General features: G+C 52.7%; 1 protein-coding gene across 4 annotated transcripts in view; it reads right to left on the bottom strand.

Moving 5' to 3' along the window:
- Positions 1-1,475: 1,475 nt before the first annotated feature.
- Positions 1,476-26,274, bottom strand: part of Galnt6 (polypeptide N-acetylgalactosaminyltransferase 6) — a 41,403-nt gene continuing 16,604 nt past the window's right edge. For all 4 annotated transcript variants that reach the window (XM_021183361.2, XM_021183362.2, XM_085831986.1 and 1 more), the window contains exons 4-12: positions 25,882-26,054; positions 15,271-15,420; positions 14,429-14,663; positions 11,142-11,259; positions 9,786-9,986; positions 9,182-9,313; positions 8,195-8,296; positions 6,076-6,228; positions 1,476-5,009 (exon numbers count right to left, since the gene is read on the bottom strand). In XM_021183361.2, coding sequence (XP_021039020.1) covers positions 4,896-5,009; positions 6,076-6,228; positions 8,195-8,296; positions 9,182-9,313; positions 9,786-9,986; positions 11,142-11,259; positions 14,429-14,663; positions 15,271-15,420; positions 25,882-26,054 — 1,378 coding nt within the window. In that variant the 3' untranslated portion in view covers positions 1,476-4,895. The remainder of the gene's footprint in view (positions 5,010-6,075; positions 6,229-8,194; positions 8,297-9,181; positions 9,314-9,785; positions 9,987-11,141; positions 11,260-14,428; positions 14,664-15,270; positions 15,421-25,881; positions 26,055-26,274) is intronic.

Below are 26,274 nucleotides of genomic sequence, written 5' to 3'. Positions count from 1 at the left end.
TGCTCTTCCAGAGGTCCTGAGTTCGATTCCCAGCAACCACATGGTGGCTCACAACCATCTGTAATGGGATCTGATGCCTTCTTCTGGTGCATCTGAAGTCAGCTACAGTGTACTCATATACATAAAATAAATAAATATTTTTTTAAAAATTCAAGATGAAGAATGAGGATTGCTTTTTTTGGTCATATGTGCCCCATGTTGTCCGAATCTCTCCCATCACCCACCACTGTCCCACTGTCCACTGTGTCACTGTGCCACAGAGACCTGTCCTGTGCACGTAGGGATTGGGGTTTGGGGAGCAGGTGAGGCATGGCACCTTCTCTATGTCCAAAGAGGGAGATGGGTTTGTCCACAGCACAGAGATGTAGGCTGGAACCCAGGAACAGAGCAAAGATGATGCTATGAAGAGGAAGCAGGTCTGGAAAGGTTCCAGAGGGAAGCTACTCTCAGGGCAAGAGCATGTGGGCAGGAGAGCTGAGAGCACAGCAGGGGAAGGACCAGCAGAAGAAGGAGGTCAGAGGGTGGTGTGCCCCAGAGAGGACAGAGGGCCATGAGCGGGGCACAAGATGGCCGGCCTCAGAGCAGAGGACTGTGGGAGCAGTAGCTCAGAAGCTGCCAGACTTCCCCGGGACCCTAGTTATCTTTGAACCTGAGTCCAGGTTTTGGGGCTGCAGGGCTGGGAGAGGCTTACAGGAAATCTGTCCCCTGAGCCTTCAGGAGAGTCAATGCCCAGGTAACTTGAGTGGCTCCATCTGCAGCTCACCTTCAAGCATCCAGAAACAGAGGTGATCTCAGGGAGAGGGATGAGCTGGCTGGGGAAACCAGGCCTTCTCCTCGTCGTCGTCGTCCTCCTCCTTCTCGTCTTCCTCCTCCTCTTCCCTGTCCTCCCCCCCCCTCCTCCCTCCTTGCCTCTCTGGAGACTGGCAGGCAGTTGCTGGTCCAGATACAGTGTTCAAGGAGCAGCTTGAGAGCTTCTTGACATGTATAGCCAGGCATCACAGACTCCAGTGTCCTCCTCAGCCTTTAAGGGCAGGACCAACTCCATATCTGTCTCTGCTCTTGGCCTGGTGCAGAGAAACCCAGTCTGTATGCACTTGAAAACCAACCTCCTGGCAGGGGTGGTGGTGCACATCGGAAATTCCAGTGCTTAGAGGGTGGAGTTAGGCGTATCAGGGGGAGTTCAGTGAACAAGCTCAAGGAGTCCATTCAACCCCTTAGTCAACCTTTCTCTTTTCCTTGAGGTAGGGTCTGGTTTGGAACGCAGTCGCTGAGGTTGAAGGTGCCCACCACTACACTACGGCTGCTTTAAACGTTCACATTATCATTTGTAGGTTTAGATACAGACTACTGAAGCCTTGGTGGACTTCCATGCCAACACATTGCTTTTGGTTTTTTTCTTCAAGTAAGCCATTCCAATCCTTGGAACACACCCTTTTCAATTGGACAAACAGACAAAGGAAGGCACGAGGTTTGGGTACAGTTTATGACAAAATTTTATTTCTGCTCATAAAATTTCCCACGAACTTTGGAAAAATCCAAGCTTGTACAGAGGAAGTTTGAATACATTAGATCAAATGGTGAAGTAATTTAAAGTAGAAAAAGAGCACTTTGGTAGAAAAAAAAAAAAAGATACTGATTTGTTGCTTTATTTAGTGGTTATTTAACACACTGCTTAGACTGCCTATTTGTCAAGTATGCTTCACTTGGTACCTGGAATGGAATGGTGTCTTTGCTCTAACAACCTGTTGGCTGCCAGGGAGGCTTTGGTAAAACCTCGCTTGCTTGCCTGATCCACCTTGTGGTTTTAGAATCTAAAAATGAGCACACAAACTGCACCAGGACAGAGGCCTTTCAAGAGCTGTCCTGGTTTCAGAACACCGGTGGCAGCTCCTCTCTTCCACTTCCACTGGTGTCAAAGCACTTATTCCAGAAAGATACCTGAAGCAATAGTATAGCTCATGAAAATGAGAAATAGTACAAGCCTGTGACACCCCACCCCCAGCATGGGGCAAGGAAGGCCAGTTTGGGCTACACAGCATGATCCTGCCTGGGAAGAAGGGAGGAAGAAAAAAGGAACAGCTCTGTTCCAGGGTGGGTGTGAGGAAGCCACCAGAGTGGACACCTTAGCTGGGTATAACAGAATTGGGCTGAAGAGGTAATATACAAATTCTGGGATACATGAGAAAGCCTGTCAGCACTAGAGTGGACACCTTAGCTAGGTGTAACAGAATTGGGCTGAGGAGGTAATATAAAAATTCTGGGATAGAGGGGAAATAGTTTATGGCTGATAAACATTTAGATGTTTAATGGAACCAACATTAGGGCCAAGATTTTGACTCCCTATAATTAACTCATTGTTAACATAGTTCACACAGTCTTTCTCACCTACAGGTCAACCCGCTCTCCTATGGGGCAGATCTAGTCAGTAGGAACAGTGCTTAGGGCCCAGAATATATTTAGGGGCCTATAAAAAGTGTTTCCGTTTAAGATCTAAAGAAATTAATAGGATCTATATTGTTATCTTTATGCCAATGTGATCTGAACTTAGCATCATAGCCCATGTTGGTCTCCAGCTCCCAGTCTAGCTCACGTGAACCTCGCATCTTCTTGCTTCTATCTCCTAACTTCTGGGATTACTAGTCTGGGCTAACCTGGGTCACCATACCTAGTGTACCTGGCTTAATGGATCAAACCCTGGGCCTTGAGCATGTCAGGCCCATGCTACCAACTGAACTCTGCCCAGCTTTTCATTTTTTGTTTTAAAATTGAGAATACTTGTTTGCACTTTACAGGTATGAGTGTTTTTGCTGCATGTATGTCTATGTACCACTCATGTGCCTGGTGTGCTTACAGGCCAGAAGATGACACAACCTTTCAGAACTGATGGTTACACGTAGTTACATATGGCTGCAGGGGATTGAATCCAGGTCCCCTGGAAGTGCAGAAAGAGCTCCTGGTCACAAAGTCATCTCTCCAGCTTCCCTTCCCACCTTCTTTCTCTTTTTGAGACAAGGTCTCACTCTGTAGCCCTGGCTGGCCTGGAACTTGCTATGTAGACCAGCCTGGCCTCAAACTAATGTCTGCCTGCCTGCCTCTGCCTTAGGACCCACCACCATCAGCTTCTCCCTGCAGCCACCATGTCAGGCCTCTCCTGACTTGTTTTAACTCCTTTCCTCAAGCATTCTGGGACTCCACGGGGTAAGGGTCCCATCTCACATCTCACACTTGCACACACTGCACACCCAATACACACTGGCTGGAGAGTGTTTGCAGGTGTGACAGTAGCCACAGGGTCCTTGCCAGTCCCATCTGTTTCAGTTATGGCTAAAGCAGGGAGAGAGGAACTCAAATCCAACACCTTTGACCAATACCATAAAACCTTTATTTCCACCAGGTTCTCAATCAGCCTCTCTTCCCACCTTGGATCACAACTCGGTCAGACTCTTTCCCTTGGCTGGGCTACCTCTGATTGGCACCCAGGGGACAAGGGAGGCTTCCTGCAATGTGCCCTTGCATGGAGCAGGAGGCATTCGTGGTCCCATGCTGAAGTCCCCCTAAAGTCTTCCTGCACATTTCTATTTTCTTCCAGGCAGAGTGACAGTGGGGTCCAAATTGATTGTAGAAAGGTTGGCATCCTCGGGTCAGCTCTGCACAGGGCACTCAGGCAAGCAGATGAGATCAGCCCTCCAGGCAACTGCACGCTGTCCCTGACCCCTCAGACTTGCCAGGACTCTGATTAGCCTTATCTTGGGTCTAAGCTTGGAACTGCCAAACATCTTGCCAGGTGACCTTGGACAAAACACCTATCTAGTTTCTGCTGAGGAGTAAGTGTAAAAGGGGAGGGGGCTGCCTTAGTTCAGGGGCTGCGAGGCAGTTCCCTGCATATTCTCCACGCTATTTTTTAATTGCCTTTGAGGAAAGGTCGAATTTTGAAGCCCAGGCTGGCCTTGGAGCTTAAGACCTTGCTGCTTTAGTCTCTGAGCACCGAGGCTGCAGACCTGTGCCTTCATGCCTAGCTCCTGCTTCAGCCTTTTACTCTCCTCGTCTATAGCTTAGAACAAAGGGGCCCTGGGCTTGAGGCTCACCAGCTGTCTCAGCTCATGAACTTCTTTCCACACTAACAGTCCAGGATCTCAATGTAGTCTCACATCTCGCTACCTGGCTTTCTGGAGGACAGCCAGCCAGAATGATCAGAGAGGGGGTCAGGAAATGGCATGACTGGCAGCTCACTGTTTAGTGTTCTTGTGTGCTGGAAGGACCCCTGGTACAGCACCAAAGACGGGGACTCAACCCCAGCTTGAGCCACCTATCAGGTGTGCAATTGCAGAAAAGCCCTCTGCCTCCCTCTGTCCCTCTCTGCTTCTCTCTGCCTGCCTTTCTCTCCTGGACTCCTTTTCTGTTTTCTGTGGTGCTAAGGGGTCAAACCCAGAGCCTTTCCCTGAGCTATATACTCCAGCTCACTCTCAACCTTCTCAATGGATGGCTCCTTTCTCCCTGTCTCCTCCAGAGATAACTGTGCAAATGACATAGGATGAAGGCACTCTGTGTATACATATCAAGAGGGTTTGCTGCAAAGGTCTGCTAACACGAGAGGCTCTCTGCCCTTCCAGTTCCTCTGCAGGACACACTCTCAGGCTGCTTTCGAGGCTCGTCTCTAGGAGAGGACAAAAGCCTTGGGCCAAGTAGCATGTGACCTCCTGGTCTCCCCACTGACGTGGAAGAAAGAAAGTGGGACCAGTGTTGTTGCAAGAAGAACGTCCTGCCTTGGTGGCCACAGGGCTTCAAAATCCAACTCTCAGGCCTCCAGAGGATCTGGGGGAGAGGACTCCCCAGACGCCTGGTGACCCTACCGCCTGGAGGGCTTGTTGGGCCTGCACTGGGGGGTGACCCCAGGCCTAGACAAACAGCCAGAGCTGGTAGGGGTCCCTGGGATTACAGGGGGCCATGGCTGGCTTTTTGTCCTGGGATGTCAGGCAGGTACCAGATCCTGAGTTTCTGATGAGTTGATCCTAAAAGGCAACACAGGAAAGGGTTAAACTGGGGCCAAGGAGACAGGGCAGCGGATGAAAGGAAAGGGAGTGAAATGAAGCACAGGGAGGGCGTTCCGATTCTGATTCTGTCCCAGAGATGCACACAGCAGCTTTAGCCTGGTGGCTGTCACAGGAAAAATCCTCTCAGGGTCTCCTTTTCTCTGGGGTGGCCAACCTCAAAAACTTGGGGCTACCTCTGCCCCCTTTTCCTGCTTGTGGTTAGACTTTGGCTCCATCCTTTCCTGTAGCCTCATGGTTAGGCCTCTCTTATTCTTATTCTGAGCAGGTGACCAAAGAAGGTGGAGCTCCGGCTTGGTGATGTCTTACCACCACCCACCACACAGCCGGGTGGCACAAGGGAAAAGGCCCGCCTCCAGTCATAAGTACGGAGGTCTGAATCCCAGCCTGACATTTGCCAGTGGTGGGGCCTGGGCCAGACAAGACTGTTGAATGTCATCTGTCTGCTTTGTAGAAATGGGAACATTGTCCTCTGGGACAAGGCTCCTTAAGGATGAAGAGAGACAATGCATGCCTGTGTGTTGCTTTGCACCTGGCACACAGAGGCACCTGAGTGGCACGGGTGACTCTTCACCTTCATCTATTTGGACTCAGCCTTGAAATGCGCATGGCAGAAGCGCCCATGGTCATTGCTGCTCCACTCTTTTATCAGCCAGGAACAGACAGTAGCACACCTTGACCAAGTCCACAGCTACCGTGCATTCTACCCTGCTCTAGTCCCATGGTGCTCAGGCAGAAGAAGATGATGAACAAGAAGATGAAGAAGAGAAAGAAGGAGAAGGAAGAGGAGGAAGAGGAGGAGGGAGAGGAGGAAGAGGGGGAGGGAGAGGAGGAAGAGGGGGAGGGAGAGGAGGAGGGAGATGAGGAAGAAGAGAAGGAAGAGAAGGTAGAGGAAGAGGAGAAGGAGGAAGAAGAGGACAAGAAAGAAGAGGAAGAGGAGGAGGAAGAGGAGGGGGGAGAGGAGAGGGGACCGATGTGTCACTTTGGACTCTCAGTCCCCACCCAGCCTTCTGGGCCACTGACTCACCTGGGTCAATTCCCACTCCTCGTCCTTGGGCACTCTGCTGTTTTTGCCAACGAACTGACAGTTCCTAAGGCCGAGCGTGCTCCCACTGGCGTGTAGACACAGCTGCTTCCCGATGTTGTGGCGGAGGTCCCTCTGCGATGTGTACTCAAAGTACTGGAAGTCAAGACAAAGATGACCTGTGGAGCCGGTGGGGAGCTTGCCCACTGCCCTACAGTGCCAACAAGATGGCTTCCCAGGGGAGGAAGGAAGCTGTGCCAAGCCTTTGTATCACTGTCCTGATCAATGGTGCATATCACTTCAACTGGGAACTAAAATGTTCCTTATGCGCCAACCATGAAGGAACACTAGTTCTGCTTTTCGGTGCCTGACACGGAGTCTTCTTTTGCAGTTCAGGCTGGTCTAGATCTCTGCCATGTACACCAGGTTGGCCTCAAACTCACGATCCTTCTGCCTCTGCCTTCTAACTACCAGAACATGTGCCCTCCAGCCCATGGCACGTACCATCCTGGCATCAGCTGGTTCTGGGTGTGCTAATAAACTACCATTGAAATAAAGGATATTCATCAGTGAATCGCCCCGAACCATCTTATAAGCTGGTTGTACCTGAATCTGCTTGCTTTCTTTCCTTCTTTCTTTTTTTCTTTTTTTTTAGATTTTATTTATTATATATAAGTACACTGTACTCTGGACACTCCAGAGAAGGGCGTCAGATGTTGTTACAGTTGGTTGTGAGCCACCATGTGCTTGCTGGGAATTGAACTCAGGACCTCTGGAAGAGCAGTCAGTGCTCTTAACCACTGAGCCATCTCTCCAGCCCCGTATCTGCTCTCAAACATCTGTTTTCATTTGCACGTTTTGGCAATCCATTCAATACCCCAGGCTACTCTGCTTCAGAGCTGTTTTGTTTTGGTTTTTTTCAAGACAGGGTTTCTCTGTGTAGCCCTGGCTGTCCTGGAACTCACTCTGTAGACCAGGCTGGCCTCGAACTCAGAAATCCGCCTGCCTCTGCCTCCCGAGTGCTGGGAATAAAGGCATGCGCCACCACACCCGGCCAGAGCTGTTTTTAAATCCCTCTTATATACCAGATCTGGGTAATGGATGCCTGAGGGACAGCACATGGGTAGTGTGTTGGCTAGTTTCTGTTACCTTGACACTAACTAGGGTCAACTGGAAGAAGAATCTCAACTGAGAAAACTCCCCCATCAGATTGGCTTGAGAAAACTCCCCCATCAGACTGGCCTGTGGGCAGGGCTGTAGGGCCTTTCTTGATTAATGATTGAAGTGAGAGGGCCCAGCCCACTGCCGGACATGGCACTCCTGGGCAGGTGCTCCCGGTGGGTAGGAAGCAAGCTGAATACAAGCCTGGAGAGCATGCCAGTGTGCTCTGTCTCTCGAAGGCCTCTGCTCCAGGATCCTGCCCTGACGTCCCTCCACAGTAGACTGTGATGTAGAAATGTGACATCCACCTGCCAGGTATGATGACACACACCTTTAGTCCCAGGACTCTGGAGGCAGAGGCAGGTTGGTCTCTGTGAGTTCGTGGCCAGCCTGGCCTACGGAGTGAGTTTCAGGACAGGCACGGCTAACAGTGAAACCCTGTGTCTAAAACCCTTTCCTCTTTTGGTCACAGTGTGTTATCACAGTGGTAGATGGCTAACTAAGTCAGGGGAGCATTAGCCACCCCTCAGGGAGTGTCCTGCGCTGTGGGGTGTGGGTAAGTATCCAGGATGTCAGTAGTGGCTGTTCAGGGGGTCACTACTTGGGGGAATGGGGTAGCGTCAGAATGGCAGGTTCTGGCCAGGGGGGAATTAAGGATAAAAGCTGAGTGTATACAGGTGTAGGTGAGACAGAAAACGTTCAAGAATTCCCCACGGGCCCCAGCAGCTAGCTTCACCCACAGCCCTCATCCTCTAGTGCTCAGCACGGCGCCAGCTCTGTGTCCCTGGTTCAGCGCGTAGACCTTGCTTGTGTGCTTCCTGCTTCCTGCAGCAGAAGCGGGGACCTCTTCCCGCATCTCCTCCACTGCGGGTCTCAGGAAAGCGCAATTAAAGGTAGAGGAGGCACCTGAGAGGGGACACATTTCTGTCGGGCCTGCCCGGCCTGAGCACAGTTTCCCTACCTGATTGCCGCCGAGGTTGTGGCAGACGTACATGATGAGAGGCTTTCCTCCCCGGTTGTTCTCGCCCACGTCCAAACACTGATTGGTACCAAGATTCTTGATCTGCACAAAAGTAACACGGGGGAGCAGGGTATAGCTCAGCTGGGTGAGGGCCCAACTGGAATGGCTTTCCCCTCGGTGTGTGAGCCCAGATGCCTGGAGCTCATAGCAAAGTGAGGCCCCTGAGGATGGGCAGGGGAGGGCTGGGTGCCTTCTGTGGTGAAAGATGGGCAGCCCCTTAGGATGCTGGGTCCCGAGACCCAGCCCACGGGAGCTGACCCTCACTCAGCATCACCCCAGACTTGTTCAAAAGGCAGAGACGGCTGAGAAAGAGTTAAGCATGCCCAGCAGTGTGTATTAACATGTCTCCATGGGCATTCTCACTCGCGGAACACTTAAAAACCACTACTCACAGATTCCTCCCTTCATTGGGTCTTTAACTACTGGAGGAACCCCCAAATCGTCTCCCCCACCCTCCCAGCATGCCTTGTCTGTTCCTGGGCTGCATCATCTTTGGGGTGTGTACTGGCTAGTTTTGTGTCAACTTGACACAGCTGGAGTTATCACAGAGAAAGGAGCTTCAGTTGAGGAGATGCCTCCATGAGATCCAACTGTAAGGCATTTTCTCAACTAATGATCAAGGGGGAAAGGCCCCTTGTGGGTGGGACCATCTCTGGGCTGGTAGTCTTGGGTTCTATAAGAGAGCAGGCTGAGCAAGCCAGGGGAGGCAAGCCAGTAAAGAGCATCCCTCCATGGCCTCTACATCAGCTCCTGCTTTCTGACCTGCTTGAGTTCCAGTCCTGACTTTGTTTGGTGATGAACAGCAGTATGGAAGTATAAGCCGAATAAACTCTTTCCTCCCCAACTTGCTTCTTGGTCATGATGTTTGTGCAGGAATAGAAACCCTGACTAAGACAGGGTGCCGCGGTGATGTGCAAGCTAACTTACAGCTCCATAGAAGGTGGGGTTCAGGTCGGGGACAAACATCTCTGGGTAGACATTGTGCAGGTACCAGGAGAAGTTGTGGCAGCGTAGCTGCTGCCTGAGTCGAAGTCGCTCCGAGATGTCACCGAAGTTGTTCTGTCAACGAGTCAGTCCCCCAAAGGGTCAGTGTCACAGCTTGAGTCCTGTCTGGGTTGTGACAGCCCAGACAGCATGGAGCACTGAGCTACTCTGTGCTGCTCAGTCCTGCACCTCACAACATTCCCTCAAGCCCTGTGCCTCACTCCTCAGTCAGCTCTCCTGGTCTTCAATCAGAGCCCGTCAGAGCCATTCCTCCGGCGGCGGGGTTCTTCTCCCTGTCTTTTCCTTCCTTTTCTCCCCTCTAACAGATCTGGGACCCCCACACACACTCCACCCCCAGGGTTAGGGGCAACCGGGCTCCTTCTCTGAGCCCAGTGTGGTGTTCACAGGACTGACTTATAGACTTCTCAGAGATGAGGGGAGGCAGGAAGGTAGAGATGGGACTAGGACGGCCCTGCCGTTGGGAAGCTGACTAGGGGCCTGGAATCCCGCATTTCTCTCGCCAGCCACCCAGGCGCCGGTGTCTTACCTCCTGGACCATCTTTGCTGCCTGCAGATTTCTCCTGTAGAAAATCTTCTTATAGTCGTCCATCCAGACCTCAGCCAGGCGCACCTGATTGCGCGCAATGACACTGGTGCCCTTGGGGAAGGTGTGGGGACTCTTGGTACGGAACACGTGGCCGACCACCGAGCAGGGGATTATCTCCAGCTGGCCCCCACACTGCCACACCTGATGCAAAGAAGACAGGATGGGGCCTTCAGAAAGGGGAGGGACGGGCACGCTCCCCCCCCCAGGCAGGACTTTCCAGTTCCCAGGATATCAGGCCCCAGATCCTAGATGGAAGTAAATGTTACCCTTTCTACCCCTGAAGGAAGATGACATTGGTGGGTTTCCAGGCTTTCTGCCTGTGCTGGTTCTCTCTAGGGCACTGTGGATGCACAGAGTCCTGATGCTACCACGGTTCACTTCAGAGAAGAGGCAGCTGGCTACTTCTACACTACGTTTATATGCTCAGCTCTGGTCACTGGACTCTGACCTGGAGATGTGGTAGCTTACCCGGGAGGCACAGAAAGCCTGACCTTCCCTGGATCAGGGCATCCGTCAGTGGCTTGTGCTCACTGGTCTTGGAGCGTGCCAGTTTCTGAGGAGAGGTCCTGGGTCGGGGTGAGAGGTTCACTGAACGGTGTGAACCAGATACTGGCTGCTGGCCCCTCTCTACGCCAGTGGGCTGGCTGGGGACATCTGTCCTACTGGTCTGTTTTGGGTGAGGTACCTGCTACTCACTTTGCTATGGCAGCCACAGAAGTCCACAGCCACAGCTCGGGTAACACCAGAAGGCAATCGTATGCTTAATATATGCCAGACACTGAGAGGTGACTCCGTTAATAGCTCATTTTCCTATTACTTGCCCTCTGGCACAGGGATTCACGCAGCTTTTAGAAGCAAGCCTTCCTGATCTATCTTGATTTGCCTCCTTCTCGGAATCCCATCAGAACTGGGTGCCACCTCTTGTCTCTCAGTTAGGGAGAGCTCACTGGAAGCACTTGGGGAATCCAAAGGCTCCCTGGGACGGGTGTCTCTGACTTGGGAAAAGGAGCCTGAGTTTTCCAATACGGAGGATGGTGACTCCCTGACCTGATTTCATCGTAGAACAGTCCGTTAGCTAAGCTGGATCCTTACGGCTCCCATTATCCAAGAGGGAAGCTCTTGGAGGTTCTGCCCTGGAACTTACTTTGAGCGGCCCTAGCAGGGAGAGTAGAGCCATGTCAGAAAGCCGACACCCTTTCAAGTCGGTTCCAGATCCAACTCCCTTGCAGCTACCATTGCCTGACAATGCCTGTGCACCCTTCCCTGAGGGGCTGGGATTTCCCTGCACATCCTCACCCGGAAGGACATTTCCACATTCTCCCCTCCCCAGATCTCCATCTGGTTATCATAGGTACCGATGTGCTCAAAGTAGGCCTTGGAGATGGAGAAGAGGCCGCCGGCAAACGTCGGGGACCTGGCGGGAGACAGGGAGAGAGCGCAGGTATCGTCAGTAGAGGCAGGTGGGGAGGGCTGGTGGCTGGCTTCCCCTCTGAGGCCTCCTACTTCAAGTCCTGCTCCGGCTGGGTCAGGCAGCCCCTCTGCTAACTTCCACTGTGCCCACCTCCCCTTGAACTGGGCCCAGGAGAGAGGCAGTCAGCAACACTCTCTTAAATGGACTGGTCGGCTGATCAATTGGGGATGTAGGAACCACCACCCAGCAGGGCCTGAGGGCATGGCTACCATCTGGAGCTGGGGGGAGGAGTCTATAGTGAGGGAGAGGAGTCTAGAATGGAGGGGAGGAGTCTAGAGAGGGGGAGGAGTCTAGAATGGAGGGGAGGAGTCTAGAGAGGGGGAGGAGTCTAGAATGGAGGGGAGGAGTCTAGAGAGGGGGAGGAGTCTAGAATGAGGGAGAAGAGTCTAGAGTGAGGGAGAGGATACTAGAAAGAGGGGAGGAGTCTCTCATTTTCTGTGTTGGTGTTAGTCACAGATCTGCCACCTTCAGAAGCCCCCTGAGACAGATTCAGCAAACAGGCAGGATTTAGACAGGAAGGAAGTATGCATGTTATCAGCTGGGCCTGTCCCATTCAAAGTCAATGTCTACATCCCTTCAGGGACCTCATGGCCACAGCATCTGCTGGGACCTAGCCTGCTTCCAAGGGAAGCTGCCAGTTGTCTCGGACAGGGGACACTGGTGAGTGGAGGTGCCCCTGGTAACTGGGGGGAGGCGGAGGGAGAACTCGATATGGACTGTGAGGAGACTCCTAAGAGTTCTGGCTTTCACTGACCCACATCAAGACTGAACCAATGGAGAAGTCTTAGAGTCCAGCCATGGGGATTCCCTGGATGTGCTCTCGCCTTCCTGATGTTGCTTCTATAGCCATTATCTAGAAGGGATTTCAGTTGGGAAACCCTCACACTTGGGCTAGCTTTCCCTGTTGGCCACTTCTATCTTCTTCCAGGGGTCCCAAACCTACCCAAGTAGCACCAGGAAGGCTCTGAGAACCCTAGAACTCCACATGAACACCCCGAAACTAGCCTGCTCTTGAGGGTCTGAGAAGATTCCCAAGACTGAGGGCATCCCTGACAAATTAGCTTTGAGGATCAATGCCACTCAGGAACTTCCCTGTAGACTCACGCCAACAGGTGGTAGCCTCTAACAAACACCTGTGTATCCTGTCCTACTTCCTGGGACCCTGTGTCTCTTTTAGCTCTCACTGCTGCTATCCACCACTCTGAGAATGAGCATGTGCGGTACCTCCAACAGTACTGCTGGAGAACCACCTCTCCAAGTGTTTCTAGCAAGCATTATGTGCTGCCAAGGCACCTGGGCCAAGTGACACATTCATCCTCAAACACTGGAGCTTTGTCCTCCAGTTGGACGCTCCTTGCAGAGGCCAGGACGTTAGTGATGGGTGGGAGCCAGGGCCCTGCCCTTAACGGTACAACTGTGTGCCTGGCCCTGGTTTGGGTGGGGTAAGAGTTTGTTGCTATACACACCAAACGAAGGCTCTTAGAGGGGCAGAGAGCCAGTAGGGAGTGCTGACTTCTTCCTCTTCCGTCTTCTTTCCTTTTGTTTTTCAGGATGGGGGCCTAACTATATAGTCCAGGCTGTACTGGAACTTTGTATTGATAGCTCAGGCTGGCCTAAAATCTGTAACAGTCAGGACAGGACAGCAGCACACAGAATCCGAACTGTAGGGCAACCATAATGTCACCCCCAAACTCTTTAGCTGGAGACACCAACATGGAGGCTGGGGAGATGGCTGGGCAGCTAGCTTGCTAGCCATGCAGCTGTGAAGACCTGGGTTCCGATCCTGAAACCTCAGATAAACTCTAGAAAGGCACAGCAACCTGCCTGGGACTCAAGCTCAGAGGCTGAGGCAGGATCCCCAGAGCAAGCTGGCTAGCAACCCCAGCTACGCTGGAATTCTGGGTTTAACTGGATCAATGAACAAGGTGGAAGATCAATTAAGAATGACTCCCAACATCAACCTGGGGTACAGAAACACACAGCAGAGGCACCCACCTACACGTGTGCCCACACACATGCTAAAACATGTGTATGTGCAGATAGACAGTCAGGCAGACACACACCCACACCCACACAGATGAAAAGTAGAAAGTCTGTAGGGTTTGGGCAGGCAGGGAACAAGAGTGGTGAGCCTCCGTGGGCTTTAAGCAGCACATTAGCTTTCTGCTATCTAGCTGACTGCTTCCTTTCAAAGGCTCTACGACAGCGGTTCTCAACCCTTCGGGGGCCACACATCAAATATCCTGCATGTTAGACATTTACATTACGATTCATAACAGTGGCAAAACTGTAGTTATGAAGTAGCAGCAAGATAATTTTATGGTTGGGGGTCCCCACAACATGAGGCACTGTATTAAAAGGTTGCAGCATGGAGAAGGCCAGGAACCACTGCTCTATGAAGGATGTTTGTTTTGTTTTGTTTTGTTTTGTTTTGTTTTGTTTTGTGGAGACAGGGTCTCTCAAGGTGGCCTTGAGCTGGATAGCCAAGGATAACCTTGAATTTCTGATATTGTCTTCCCTCTCAAAGGTGGGTTTGCAGATATCAGGCTCCGTTTGGTATTCACATTTTAAAACAATTATAAAAAACACAAAGCCTCACATCCCCCAAAGAACACCAATAGACTATCTATGTAGGTGGCTGGGAAAGACTATTAGGATGTGGCCCTTGAATTAAAAGTTCAGGGCAACTGTAAAAAGTTTCAACCTGTGTTTGTTCATTCTCTCTCACCGGCCCTACCCAACCCTGCCACACCCCTGCCCAGACTGAGCCTTCTAGGCACTGGGATCAAGGAATGGTGTGGAGACACAGTGCACAGACAGCCCAACAGACAGCTAGGTAAACTGGAGCAAGCTGTCATGGTTCGAGGCTTTGGGTCACACAAGGATGGGTCCTTGCCTACCCTGTGTTAGCTGCAGGATCTGAGGTCACCTGCTTGCTGCCACTGGCTTCCTGAGTCTCACCTGGAAGAACAGGCTAGCCAAAGGACCCATGTCATAAGGAGTGTGGTTTGACAAAGCACCTAGCAGATGCTGGTGTGGGATGGTACCGGTCCCCGGAGGCGAGTGAGTGGGCGCCAGGGTGGGGTATCAGCAGCACCCAGCGAGTCCTTACTTGATGGGGTAGGTCTCATCCTTGCGCCTCTGCTTCTCGTGCTCAGGAAGCATTTCCCAGCCGAAGGTCAGGCTCCAGTCGAAGTTGCCCCGGCTGTGGGCTTTGCCTCTCTGTACTGGTCTGGAGAACTGGAAGGTATTAAGGTCGATGGTGACGATGTCTGGGCTCACCACCGCTGTCTTGTCTTCAGCAATTCGAGCCAGGAGGGGCTCCAGCCAGCCGTGGAAACACTCACCTGCAGACCCAAGCAAGAAGGTGAAGGTCAGGGGAGCCAAGCCACAGCTGAACCCTCTATCCTCAGAGGAAATTGAGAAAATGGGGTACAGGGAGGGAGGAGAGGGCGCACAGTAGGGGGCACAGGACTTCTGCCAGGCAGAGGTGGCTTTGGCAGGGGGATGGTAGGTAGGCTTTGAGCAACTTGCCAGCACAGACCAGGGCAAATCACCACGGACCTGTAGAGATTGCCTCCAGGGTTTCCAGCCCCCACCCCGGTGTAGGCTCCAAGATTAGCTCTCCCTCCTCCAGGGCTTGTGTGTGTCAACTCCCACCGTAGAACAACTCTCCCCCCTCACACTCGCCAGCCTTTGGGGGGTCTTTTTCCTTTCTTTGTTTCCAGTGGGGCAGGGGCTTCTCCTCAGGGCGCTCAGGGAAACTGTGATCACTGTGTAGGGCCAGCTAATCTGAGTACCAAGCCTCATGGCTGTGCTATCTCGGGAACCATGCCTGGAGTCCGCCTGGAGTGTGAGGGAGGCCGGAAGTGGGTGAGCCCCAAGCCCTTACTAAAACACAAGGACAGGATGGCCCCAGCCCCTCCTGGCACCGGATGGGCGTGTCCTACTCACAGTGGGCATCCAGGAACGTGAGCACCTCTGCCTGCGCCACGCTGGCCCCCAGTAGCCTGGCTGTGATGAGCCCCTTCCGCTCCCGCTGCCGAACCACGCGCACGATCTGCAGCTGCTGAACGTACTGCTCCAGCCTCTCCTTCAGGTGCTCTGGAAGGGACACGGCCACTGTGACCAGCCCCTCACTAATCCCCTGTGGGTATTACTGCCAAAAACTGTCCGCAGAAGGTGAGGGCAGAGATGGAAAGACAGGCAGGCAGGAAGCCCTGTCTGTGGCCAGGCCCCCTTGAGAACAGACTTGCCAGCACCGATGTCTGTGGCCATCTTCCCCCATCCCCCACTCCTTGAGGTGTTGGGAATTTAAGCCAGGGCCAAGTGCTCCACCACTAAGCTACACTGCCCGGCACAGGCCTAATCTTTGACTTTATGCCCTGTGTATGGGACTCTTCAGGGAGAGTAAAACAAGCCAAGCAGATTTAAAATACTAAAAGAGGCTGTGGGTAATGTTCAGTGGTAGGCGCCTGCCTAGTGTGGGGGCTTCTTTTGGCCACAGTGGATAGAGATACATCCCTAAGGACCTAAGGACCCTGGGACTCCATCTGAAATCCTCAGGACACAGAACATAGTTTTACTTCAAAGGACTCCATTTGGAGCATCCTCCATCTTATGTCTTAACTGTTAAGTTTGACGGTCCTGGAACCTGCTCTGTAGACCAGGCTGACCTGGAACCAGGCTGGCCTCAGATTCCCCCTGCCTCTGCCTCCCCAGTGCTGCAATTAAAAAGACATTCTATCACTTTATTCGGCTTCTGCGTTTTGAAAAAAGATTGTTAAAATTATGCACGTGTGTGTATGTCTGTGTTAAAATTACACACGTAGCCGGGCGTGGTGGCGCACGCCTTTAATCCCAGCACTCTGGAGGCAGAGGCAGGCGCATTTCTGAGTTTGAGGCCAGCCTGGTCTACAGAGTGAGTTCCAGGACAGCCAGGGCTAGCTACACAGAGAAACCCTGTCTTGAAAAAAAAAAAAAATGCATGTGTGTGTGTGTGTCTGTGCCCGCAAGTACAATGTTGCAGAGGATGTCGGATCCCTTGGAGCTGGAGTTAAGAGGCAGGTTTGAGGCGCCCAGTGTGCCAATCTTGGGTCCTCCAGAAACCCAGTGTATGCTTTTAATTCCTGAACTGTCCCTCCAGCCCTCCCCTAGTTCTTAACTGTGTAGAATGGAGGCGCATGCTGTTTTAGCAGTGGAGGATGGCTCTGACAATTGTGTCCTTCCCTTCCGATTGTGGGTTCACAATTGGGCCTTCCTCTGTACACAATGCTTTGTAAGTCACAGGTCCTGAAAACAGTTTAGTGAGTTGTCACTAATATCAAACACACACACACACACACTTGAACACCTACTATGTGCCAGTCACTAATGCAGGTGCTTTCATGCTGGCTTCATTTCTCCATCTCTCTACTGTTGTCACTAATATCAAAGACACACACACACATACACCCAAATACCCGAGCGCCTACTATGTGCCAGTCACTAAAGCTGGTGCTTCCGCGCTGACTTCATTTCTCCACCTCTCTATGAAGCTTACACTGTGGAACAGGGCATACCTACCTACCCTCGGGTTAACAGACAAAGACTGGGAGCTCAGGTTACGCTAGTTACCGTGATGACAACAGGATCCTAACCAGCCTTTGTGAGAAGACATACCTCCTCCGGGAGCCAAGAGGGCACCCACAGGGACTTAAGAAGCGTGAGCTTCTAGGGTTGAGGGTATCTCTTGCCCCCACCCACCCCCTCCTAAGTTATCTCCAGTCTTTATGCTTCTCCCTGTGCCAGACCCCAAGGAGGAGAGTGTGAAAGGGATTTATTCCCCAAGCTTCCCTTGGTTACTGCCTGGGAGAGCAGAGCCCCAGGGAAAGAAACTACAATTTGAAACTTGAGCTCTTCTGCTTTGTCTTCTTCAGTCCTTCTGGTAGGCAAGCGTCCCTAACCCACTAGCCTTGCAAGTGAAACACTTCAGGCAGTCACCCAGAGAGGGGGACTTGTCTTGCTCCAGAACCGAGCCACTTGTCTCTGGTGCCAGAACCTGGCTGCTCCAATTTAGCCTTCTCTGGTGGCTTCAACACTGCAATGACTTAGCAAGTGTCTGCAATGCGCTGTGCGATGCTGGACCCTGGCCTTCATAGGGAGGGCCTGCCGTCATGGGACATGTGAGCCACAACCTGGTGTTGCTGACAGGAAGGGAGGAACCCAGCTGGGCCTTCATCCTCTCAGCAGCTCAGCGGAAGCCTCCCTGAGACCCCACTTAGCTCCCCAGAGGAAGCCGTGGTGGAGATAACTCACGGGCAAGCATCACAGGAAGCGGGCTGTGTGGTTAGACAGTGAGAAGCACTGAGCTGTGACTTCCAGGGCCCTGTGCTGTACAGCTCTCCCACGCCTTCCTTCTAGTCTCAGGAGGCTGGGCTAGAGGCTGCAGGTTCTGGTCCTCAGGCCCTTGAAGGACAGCGAGACAACTCTCTGCAACAGTCCTCTGTCTGTCTGTCCTACCTGCTGTTTGTCCCACCTCTGGAGTTACTGGTGCCATGGTCTGCCACTACCACCCAACCTTACTCCTCAGGGCAAGACACCACTGACAGGTAAATGCCCCCTTTCTTCTACCCCATGCAGTTCACGGCTCATGCAGCACAGCCCATGGCTCATGTGACACAGCCCATGGCTCACACTACACAGCCCATAGCTCATACTACATAGCCCATAGCTCACACTATGCAACCCATGGCTCACACTGTACAGCCCATGGTTCACACTGCACAGCCCATGGCTCACACTGTACAGCCCATGGCTCACATTCACAGCCCATGGTTCACACTACACAACCCATAGCTCACACTATGCAGCCCATGGTTCAAACTGCACAGCCCATGGCTCACACTGCACAGCCCATGGTTCACACTACACAACCCATGGTTCACACTGCACAGCCCATGGCTCACACTGCACAGCCCATGGCTCACACTGCACAGCCCATGGTACACACTACACAGCCCATGGCTCACACTGCACAGCCCATGGCTCACACTGCACAGCCCATGGCTCACACTGCACAGCCCATGGCTCATACTGCACAGCCCATGGTACACACTACACAGCCCATGGCTAACACTGCACAGCCCATGGCTCACACTGCACAGCCCATGGCTCACACTGTGCAGCCCACAGCTCACACTGCACAGCATATGGCTCACACTGAGCAGCCCATGGCTCACACTGAGCAGCCCATGGCTCACACTGCACAGCCCATGGCTCACACTGCACAGCCCACAGCTCACACTGCACAGCCCACGGCTCATACTGCACAGCCCACAGCTCACACTGCACAGCATATGGCTCACACTGAGCAGCCCACAGCTCACACTGCACAGCATATGGCTCACACTGTGCAGCCCATGGCTCACACTGCACAGCCCATGGCTCACACTGCACAGCCCATGGCTCACACTGCACAGCCCATGGCTCACACTGCACAGCCCATGGCTCACACTGCACAGCCCATGGCTCACACTGTGCACCCAGGACTTCCCTCCCAACTTCGCACTCTTCACTTGGATGTCTGACAGAAAGCTAACTTACCTCAAACCTGAACAAAACTCTGCACCTCAGTCCATGTCCCTATCCCATATTCCCACATGACCTCAGCACCAGCATCCCTTATCCACTCTACCCTGAAGCCAAACTGAGTTCTCCCTGCCCCTCCCCTACCGGATTATTTTTAACCTGTTCCTATGGTTGCCCCAGTTATAACAGCCAACTGCTCTTCCAGACTCTTCTCCATATTGTCTCCCAGAATGTTCTAGATATGGAAGCAACCTTAAACTCCAGTTTTCTGGCCTGGGAGGCAGAGGCAGGTGGATCTCTGAGTTTGGGGCCAGTCTGGTCTATGAGTGAGTTCCAGGACAGCCAGGGCTACACAGAGAAACCCTGTCTTGAAAAAACACCAAAACCAAAACAAACCAAAGCATCCAACCAAGCAACTAACCACGATCATGACCACCACCACCACGACCACGACCACCACCACCACTACCACCAACCACCTCCACCACCACCACCCACCACCACCACCACCACCACCACCACCACCACGACCACTACCACGACCACCACCACGACCACCACCACCACGACCACCACCACCACCACCACCACCATGACCACCACCACCACCACCATTACCACCACCACCACCACCACCATGACCACGACCACCACCACGGCACCTGCAGGTTCCTCTGTCTCTTTTTACTGTCTGATGGTGCTGGAGCCAGAGTTCAGAGCCTCGGGCATGCCAGGTTGAGTGCTCTGCCACAGGACATTGCCCTAGCTCCAGAGCTCTCCCCACTTTCTCTTCAGAGTCTCTCAGCCAGGACGGCCTCCAACTCTTTATTTTTCCTTTTTTTTTGTGTGTGTGTTTCAAATAAAAATACTTTGTGACATTTCTGCTTGCACGTATGTCTGTGCATCACGTTATATATGCATTATGCTATGTGTCATTTCTGTGGAGGCCAAAAGAAGGTGTTGGATCCCCTAGAGTAGGAGTTGTGACCAGCCAGGTGGCTGCTGGGAATGTAGCCTGGGTCCTCAGAAAGAGCAGCCAGTGCTCATAAGTGTCGAGTCATCTCTCCTTCAGGCCTTGGCCTCTCTCCTGCCCCTGGTTTCAAACCCTTCACATACAGGAAGGTGACCCTGCGTGTCTGATCCTTCTGTATCCACCTCCGGCACCCTGGCATTACACACATGTGACATCATGCTCGGTTAATACCATGCTGTGGGTTAAACCCAGGACCTTGTGCATGCTAAAGCAAGCACTGTACTGGCTGAATTATATTCTTGGTTCCCTCCTCCCCCTGCCCCTCCTTCCTTCTCCCTATGCCTCAGAGTTATCACTTAAAACTGTCAATCAGATCATTTGTGAGCTTGGCTTTTTTTTTTTTTTTTTTAAGACACGGTGTCACTATGTGGTCCAGGCTGGACTCAGGCTCCAAGTATCAAATGCTCATATAATCATGGTTACAGGGCTGCTGTGGGGCACCTGGGTAGGAGGACAGAAAGCAGGAACACTGTCCCTCAGAGACACAGCCCTTGTGTGTGTAACAAGAACCGGTTAATCTGATCAAACAGTCAAATGTGTGGGCAATTTTATCCTGTGTATCCGGATAGACGTGCAGAGGTTGGTTTTCTGTTCCTCAGGTAACAGCGCTCAGCGTCAGGCCTGAGGAAGGGTTTTGGATAGCGTGTCTCTAGGATCACATGCAGACATGTGACGATGAATGTCACCATGGGCAAGGACATTCCTCCAGTCAGGGAAATAGCACGCATTCTCAAATCAGGGCCCAGAAAACGAAGGGGACGAGCTAGAGCTCTTGGGTGAGAATTTAGAGAGGGCAGATGTATCCTTAAGAGCGAGGGGGCGGGGCTGGAGACACAGCTGCATGACTAGGAATTCTGGATGCTCTTACAGAGGACCCAGGTCTGATCCCCAGCATCTTCAAGGAAACCCTCAATCATCTGTAACTCCAGTTCCAGGGAATCTCCTGGCCTCTGAGGGCGCCAGGTGCATACATGGTACACAGACATACATGCAGGCAAGACATTTATACACAGAAGGAAAATGAGGTGGAGGAGGAGGAGGAGGAGGAAGGAAGAGGAAGAGGAGGAGAAGAGGAAGGAGGAGGAGAAGAGGAAGAAGAGGAGGGGGAAAAGGAGGAGGAGGAGTCCCAGGCAAACATAGGAGGTGAACAGAAAGAACACAGGTCTGGAATCTGGAGACGGCTCCATGGTAAGAGCATGTTCTGCCCTTGCAGAGTGGACCTCAGTATGGATCCCAACGCCTGCATGAGATGCTGTTCAGAACCACCTGGAACTCCATCTCCAGGGCATCCTCTGGCTTCCTAGGGCACCTGCACCTCTCCTGTTAATACCCTCACCCAGTCACACATATATATGTAATACATATGGTTAAAAATTATACATACACACAGACAGAGAGACAGACACACACACGCACACACACACTGTATTTAAGAACACAGGCCAGCTGACTGCTATGAAAAGGTACCATCCTGGCTGGTCTTTCTCTCCCTCCTTTTCCCTTCCTTTTGTCAAGTTGACACAAGCTAGAGATATCTGAGAAGGATCCACAATTGAGAAAACGACTCCATAAGATTGGCCTGTAGACCAAAGCCTGTGGGACGGTTTCTTAGTGATGGATGTGGGAGGAACCAGATGACTGTGGGTGATGCCACCCTTGGTCAGGTGGTCCTGGGTTATATAAGCAGGCTGAGCAAGCTGTGCAAAGCAAGCCAGTAGGTTGTATCTCTATGACCCTGGCTTCAACTCCTTCCTCTGGGTTCCTGCCTTGGGTTCTTGCCCTGACTTTCCTTCATGGTGGACAACAACTAGAAGCTGAAACAAACCCTTTCTTTTGGGTTCACTTGGCTTGTTGAAACAAACAAGCCAAAAACAAAACAAAAAACATGCCTTTGGTCATGGTGTTTTATCGAAGCAATAGAAGTTCCAGCTATGACAGAAACTGGTACTAGGAATGGGGTTTTAGGGAAATGAATGTGTGTTGACAGCCTGAGCCTTGTTATAGCAACTTAGAAGGCAATGCTGAGAGCAGCATAGACGATGGAGGCCTGGCCTGTGAGGTTCCACAGGGGAGTCTCTAACATTATACTGGGGCCATGAGATATTCTGAGTTAAGAATCTGTGGTTCTGGTCGGCTACGGGTTAAGACCTGGCTGTGATTAGTAAGAAACCAGAACCACTCATGTGAAACCTTTGCTTGCCAGGACGATGGATACCGGTCAGCTGGGGCTAAAGATTTGGCTGTGATTAAGAGGCCAGAGTCACTGAGGCAAATTCTTCTGGGGAGGGTTTCCTTAAGGTCATCACACAGAAGCTGTGGTCCAGAGAGGGCCAAGGCTGTACCTTGTGCTGGCAGCTGAACCTGCTCATGTGTCAGTCAGCGTCATCCGGTTGGTACTGGTGTTAAAGGCATGAAGGGGTCATGGAGAGCAACTGGGGCTTGGCATTGTGAGAGGCCAGGGGAGGTTGCTGCTGCTTCAGTGTCTGAAGCTGTCCCAGGATTGAAGGGGTCACGGACAGTTGCTGAGGCTTGGACCAAGTCAGGGTCCTGGAACTGAGCCCAAGAGGAGCTACTGGTGAAGGTACGGCCCGGTTGTGTGCAGACCCCAGCGTTTTGGAAATGCCAATACCACACAAGACAGCCACAATGGTAGCAGCAGCTGTGGAGTGGAGCTGGCCTGAGCCCGTGAGAGGGGCGAGCTGTGTATGGTGGAGCTAGAGAAACGGAGCTAGAGTAGTTCTGGATGTCAGACCACGAGTTGTTTATACTTCTAGACTTGGGTTTTGCTTGGGCCTGATTGTGGCTGTGCCCTGACTCTTCCCTCGTAGAGTCTTTAACTCCTTTTCGATTTCCCAGAAACCTACCATTATGAGCACTGCTGCAAGCAAGCCCCTCCCTGTCCAGAAGCCTCTAGGGCCTAGCACTTGTCAACCAGACTCGCTGTAACCATGTTGCTTGGGTTGCCAAGAGCCTGTCTTCCCTGGGAACATGAGAGCTCCCTGGTCAAGGGTGTTCAACAGTGTTCATTCCCAGCCCCCACCTCCACCACCCCAATCTCCTGCGGCATCATTCCCAACCCAGGCCAAGATCGGCAGGAGAGGTAGGAGAGCCAGCAGCTCTGGCAGGAGCAGGACGCATGAGCTCAGGTTCTCGGCGACACCTCATTTCTATCAGGGGATGCCTGTGAGGACCAGCTTGGTTAGGTTAACTGAAGCAGGAAGAGTCACCCACTGTGGGTGGCATCATTCCCTGGCTTCCTGGACCATAGAACATGAGCTGAGTACTGGGCTCCCCTGCTCTCTGCTGCTGCTTCTTTTTACAATTTATTTACTTATTATGTCTACCATGTTCAGCCTACATGTATGCCTGCACACCAGAAGAGGGCACCAGACCTCATTGCAGATGGTTGTGAGTCACCATGCGGTTGCTGGGACTTGAACTCAGGACCTCTGGAAGAACAGACAGTGCTTTTAACATCTGAGTCATCTCTCCAGGCCCTGCTTGCTTGCTTGCTTGCTCTCTCTCTCTCTCTCTCTCTCTCTCTCTCTCTCTCTCTCTCTCTCTCTCTCTCTCTCCCTCCCCCTCCCCCTCCCCTTCCCCTCCCTCTCTCCCTTCCTCCCTCCCTCCTCCCCCTTCCTCCCCTTCCCCCCCTCTCTGCTTTTTGACTGGATACTATATGCCCAGCTGCCTCCAGCACCAGCTGCCTCTACCACAGTGAACCAAAACCTTTACTTCAAGGTCAAATTAACCCTTTCTCTCTTGAATTGCTTTTTTTGGAGTGTTATTTAAAGACTCAGTTTTTTGCCTGGGTGCCTGCGTGTTCTGTCTGCATGCACGCCTGTGCTCCATGTACACACCCACGGAGCCAGATGCATGCATGCCTGTGCTCCATGTACACACCCACGGAGCCAGATGCATGCACGCCTGTGCTCCATGTACACGCCCACGGAGCCAGATGCATGCATGCCTGTGCTCCATGTACACACCCACGGAGCCAGATGCATGCATGCCTGTGCTCCATGTACACACCCACGGAGCCAGATGCATGCACGCCTGTGCTCCATGTACATGCCCACGGAGCCAGAAGAGGGCATCAGATCCCACAGAACTGGAGTTACAGACAGTTGTGCGCTATCATGTGGGTGCTGGGAATCGAACCTGGGACCTCCAGAGGAGCAGCCAGTGCTCTTGACAACTGAGCTATCTTTCCAGTCTCTCCTCAGGGTGCTTCATGATAGCAACAGAAAGAGAACCTGTTTACTATCCAAAGTCCTGGGTTTGATCTTAGCATCTCAACATCCCCCACTCCCCTTGCCCATTTCCCATCCCCCACCCCCACCCGCTCCCCACCCCCCTTCACCCACCCCTTGAATCCTTCCAATCTTATTTCCTATGATGAACCAAAACTTCAGCCACACTCAGTCTCCCCAACAAACAAGCTCCTGTCTCTAGGACTGGGCTCACAACATCCTCTCTTACAGGAATGCTCTCTGCCTAAAGTTCCATCCTCAGACACTCAGCCTTAAAGGCCCAGCTCCAGCCCCCATTATGAAGCAGTCATAGCCACACCAGGCAGACATAAAATCTCCTGGGCACACACATCCACAATGCACTCTCTTCCTACACACAAATACAGACAGAGCGTGTCCATCCCACCCCCACCCCCATGCTGGTCCTGCTGCTCCCCACCTCATCCCCGGTTTACACATCTCGCCTACAGGAAGGAGTCAAGTGCGCCCATTTGCAGGAAAGGAAAGTGGAGTGGAGAGAGGTCCGGCACAGAGTCAGAGCTCCATTTGATCTCCCAGGGTTGGACTCTCAAGTCCATGTCATTTCAGATTGGCTAAAGGAGTGCTCTAAACCTTTATCAGCTTCCTCGGGGACCTTTCTTTTTTCCTCGTCCCTATGTGTAGGCCAGAGCCGGGTTCTGAATACTATGGAGTTAATAGGAAGGTGAAAGATGGTGAGCGATCTCCCCTGTTAACAATTAGGGCAGGAAGGGCTTCCCAGGGGAAGCCTAGCAGAGAGATCCAGCAGAGCTGGAAACCAGGAAGGCCCTCCCAGCCAGCAGCCCTCTCTTTTCCTCTCCTCCATCCCTCCCTTCCCCTCTCCCAACCGACCTTTCTTTCCTTATTTAGCTTATGTGCTGTTTGTACACTCAAATCACAGCCCTCAGGTAGAGTTAGTAGCCTGTGGGGCTCGGGGTTCAAATTCAGGTCACCAGGCTTGGGCATCAAGTGCAGTTACTTGGTAAGCCACTTTGCTGGTCCTCTTTCACCTCTGAGTTAGGGATGCATGTGACATCCAAAAGGGAATGTGGAGGCCCTTGCTGCCCTGAGTGGTGCAGATGAGTTCCAGGCTCTAGGGATATGGCCTGTATGCTCCATCCCACCTTCTTCTTCTGCCTTTATGAAAGGGGCAATTCAAAGCTGCAGGACCCACCCTTCCTCAGACTTGCCAGCCCCACCCTTCCTCAGACCTGCCAGCCTCACCCCTCCTCAGGCCTGACAGCCTCACCCCTCCTCAGGCCTGACAGCCTCACCCCTCCTCAGGCCTGCCAGCCTCACCCCTCCTCAGGCCTGACAGCCTCACCCCTCCTCAGGCTTGCCAGCCCCACCCCTCCTCAGGCCTGACAGCCTCACCCCTCCTCAGACCTGACAGCCCCACTATCCCTCAGTCTGCCCCCAGCCTCAGACCAGCAAGCCCCACCCCTCCTCAGACCTGACAGCCCCACTATCCCTCAGTCTGCCCCCAGCCTCACTCCTCCTCAGACCTGACAGCCCCACCCCTCCTCAGGCCTGCCAGCCTCACCCCTCCTCAGGCCTGCCAGCCTCACCCCTCCTCAGGCCTGCCAGCCTCACCCCTCCTCAGACCTGACAGCCCCACTATCCCTCAGTCTGCCCCCAGCCTCACTCCTCCTCAGACCAGCGAGCCCCACCCCTCCTCAGACCTGACAGCCTCACCATCTGTGCTGGCGTCATCCACGAGGATGATTTCCTTCAGCAAGATGGCAGGGCTGGTGTGCAGGACGCTGTATACTGTGCGCAGCAGAGTGGACCAGGCTTCGTTGTGGAACACAATGATCACGCTGGTGGTGGGCAGTGGCGGGCAGCGCCGGAACTTCTGGTCAACACACCTGGACCGACGGAAGGATGGACACAGCTAAGTCCGATGGAAGGATGGACACAGCTAAGTCCCGGGGGGAGGGGTGAAGACCCACGAGGGGAAAGGAAAGATATCTGTCTAAAGCTCTCCAACCATCTCCCCAACCCCCTTACCCGGAAGCACGGGTGCGCATGCCCAATCACCAATCTCCACCTCCCCACCCCACCCACCTCCGTCGTGCTTGGGAATAG

Source organism: Mus caroli, unplaced genomic scaffold (assembly GCF_978045245.1).
Source record: "Mus caroli unplaced genomic scaffold, Mus_caroli_1 scaffold_16, whole genome shotgun sequence".
NCBI classification, from domain to species: Eukaryota; Metazoa; Chordata; class Mammalia; order Rodentia; family Muridae; genus Mus; species Mus caroli.
This window is presented reverse-complemented; position numbering and strand designations above follow the sequence as displayed.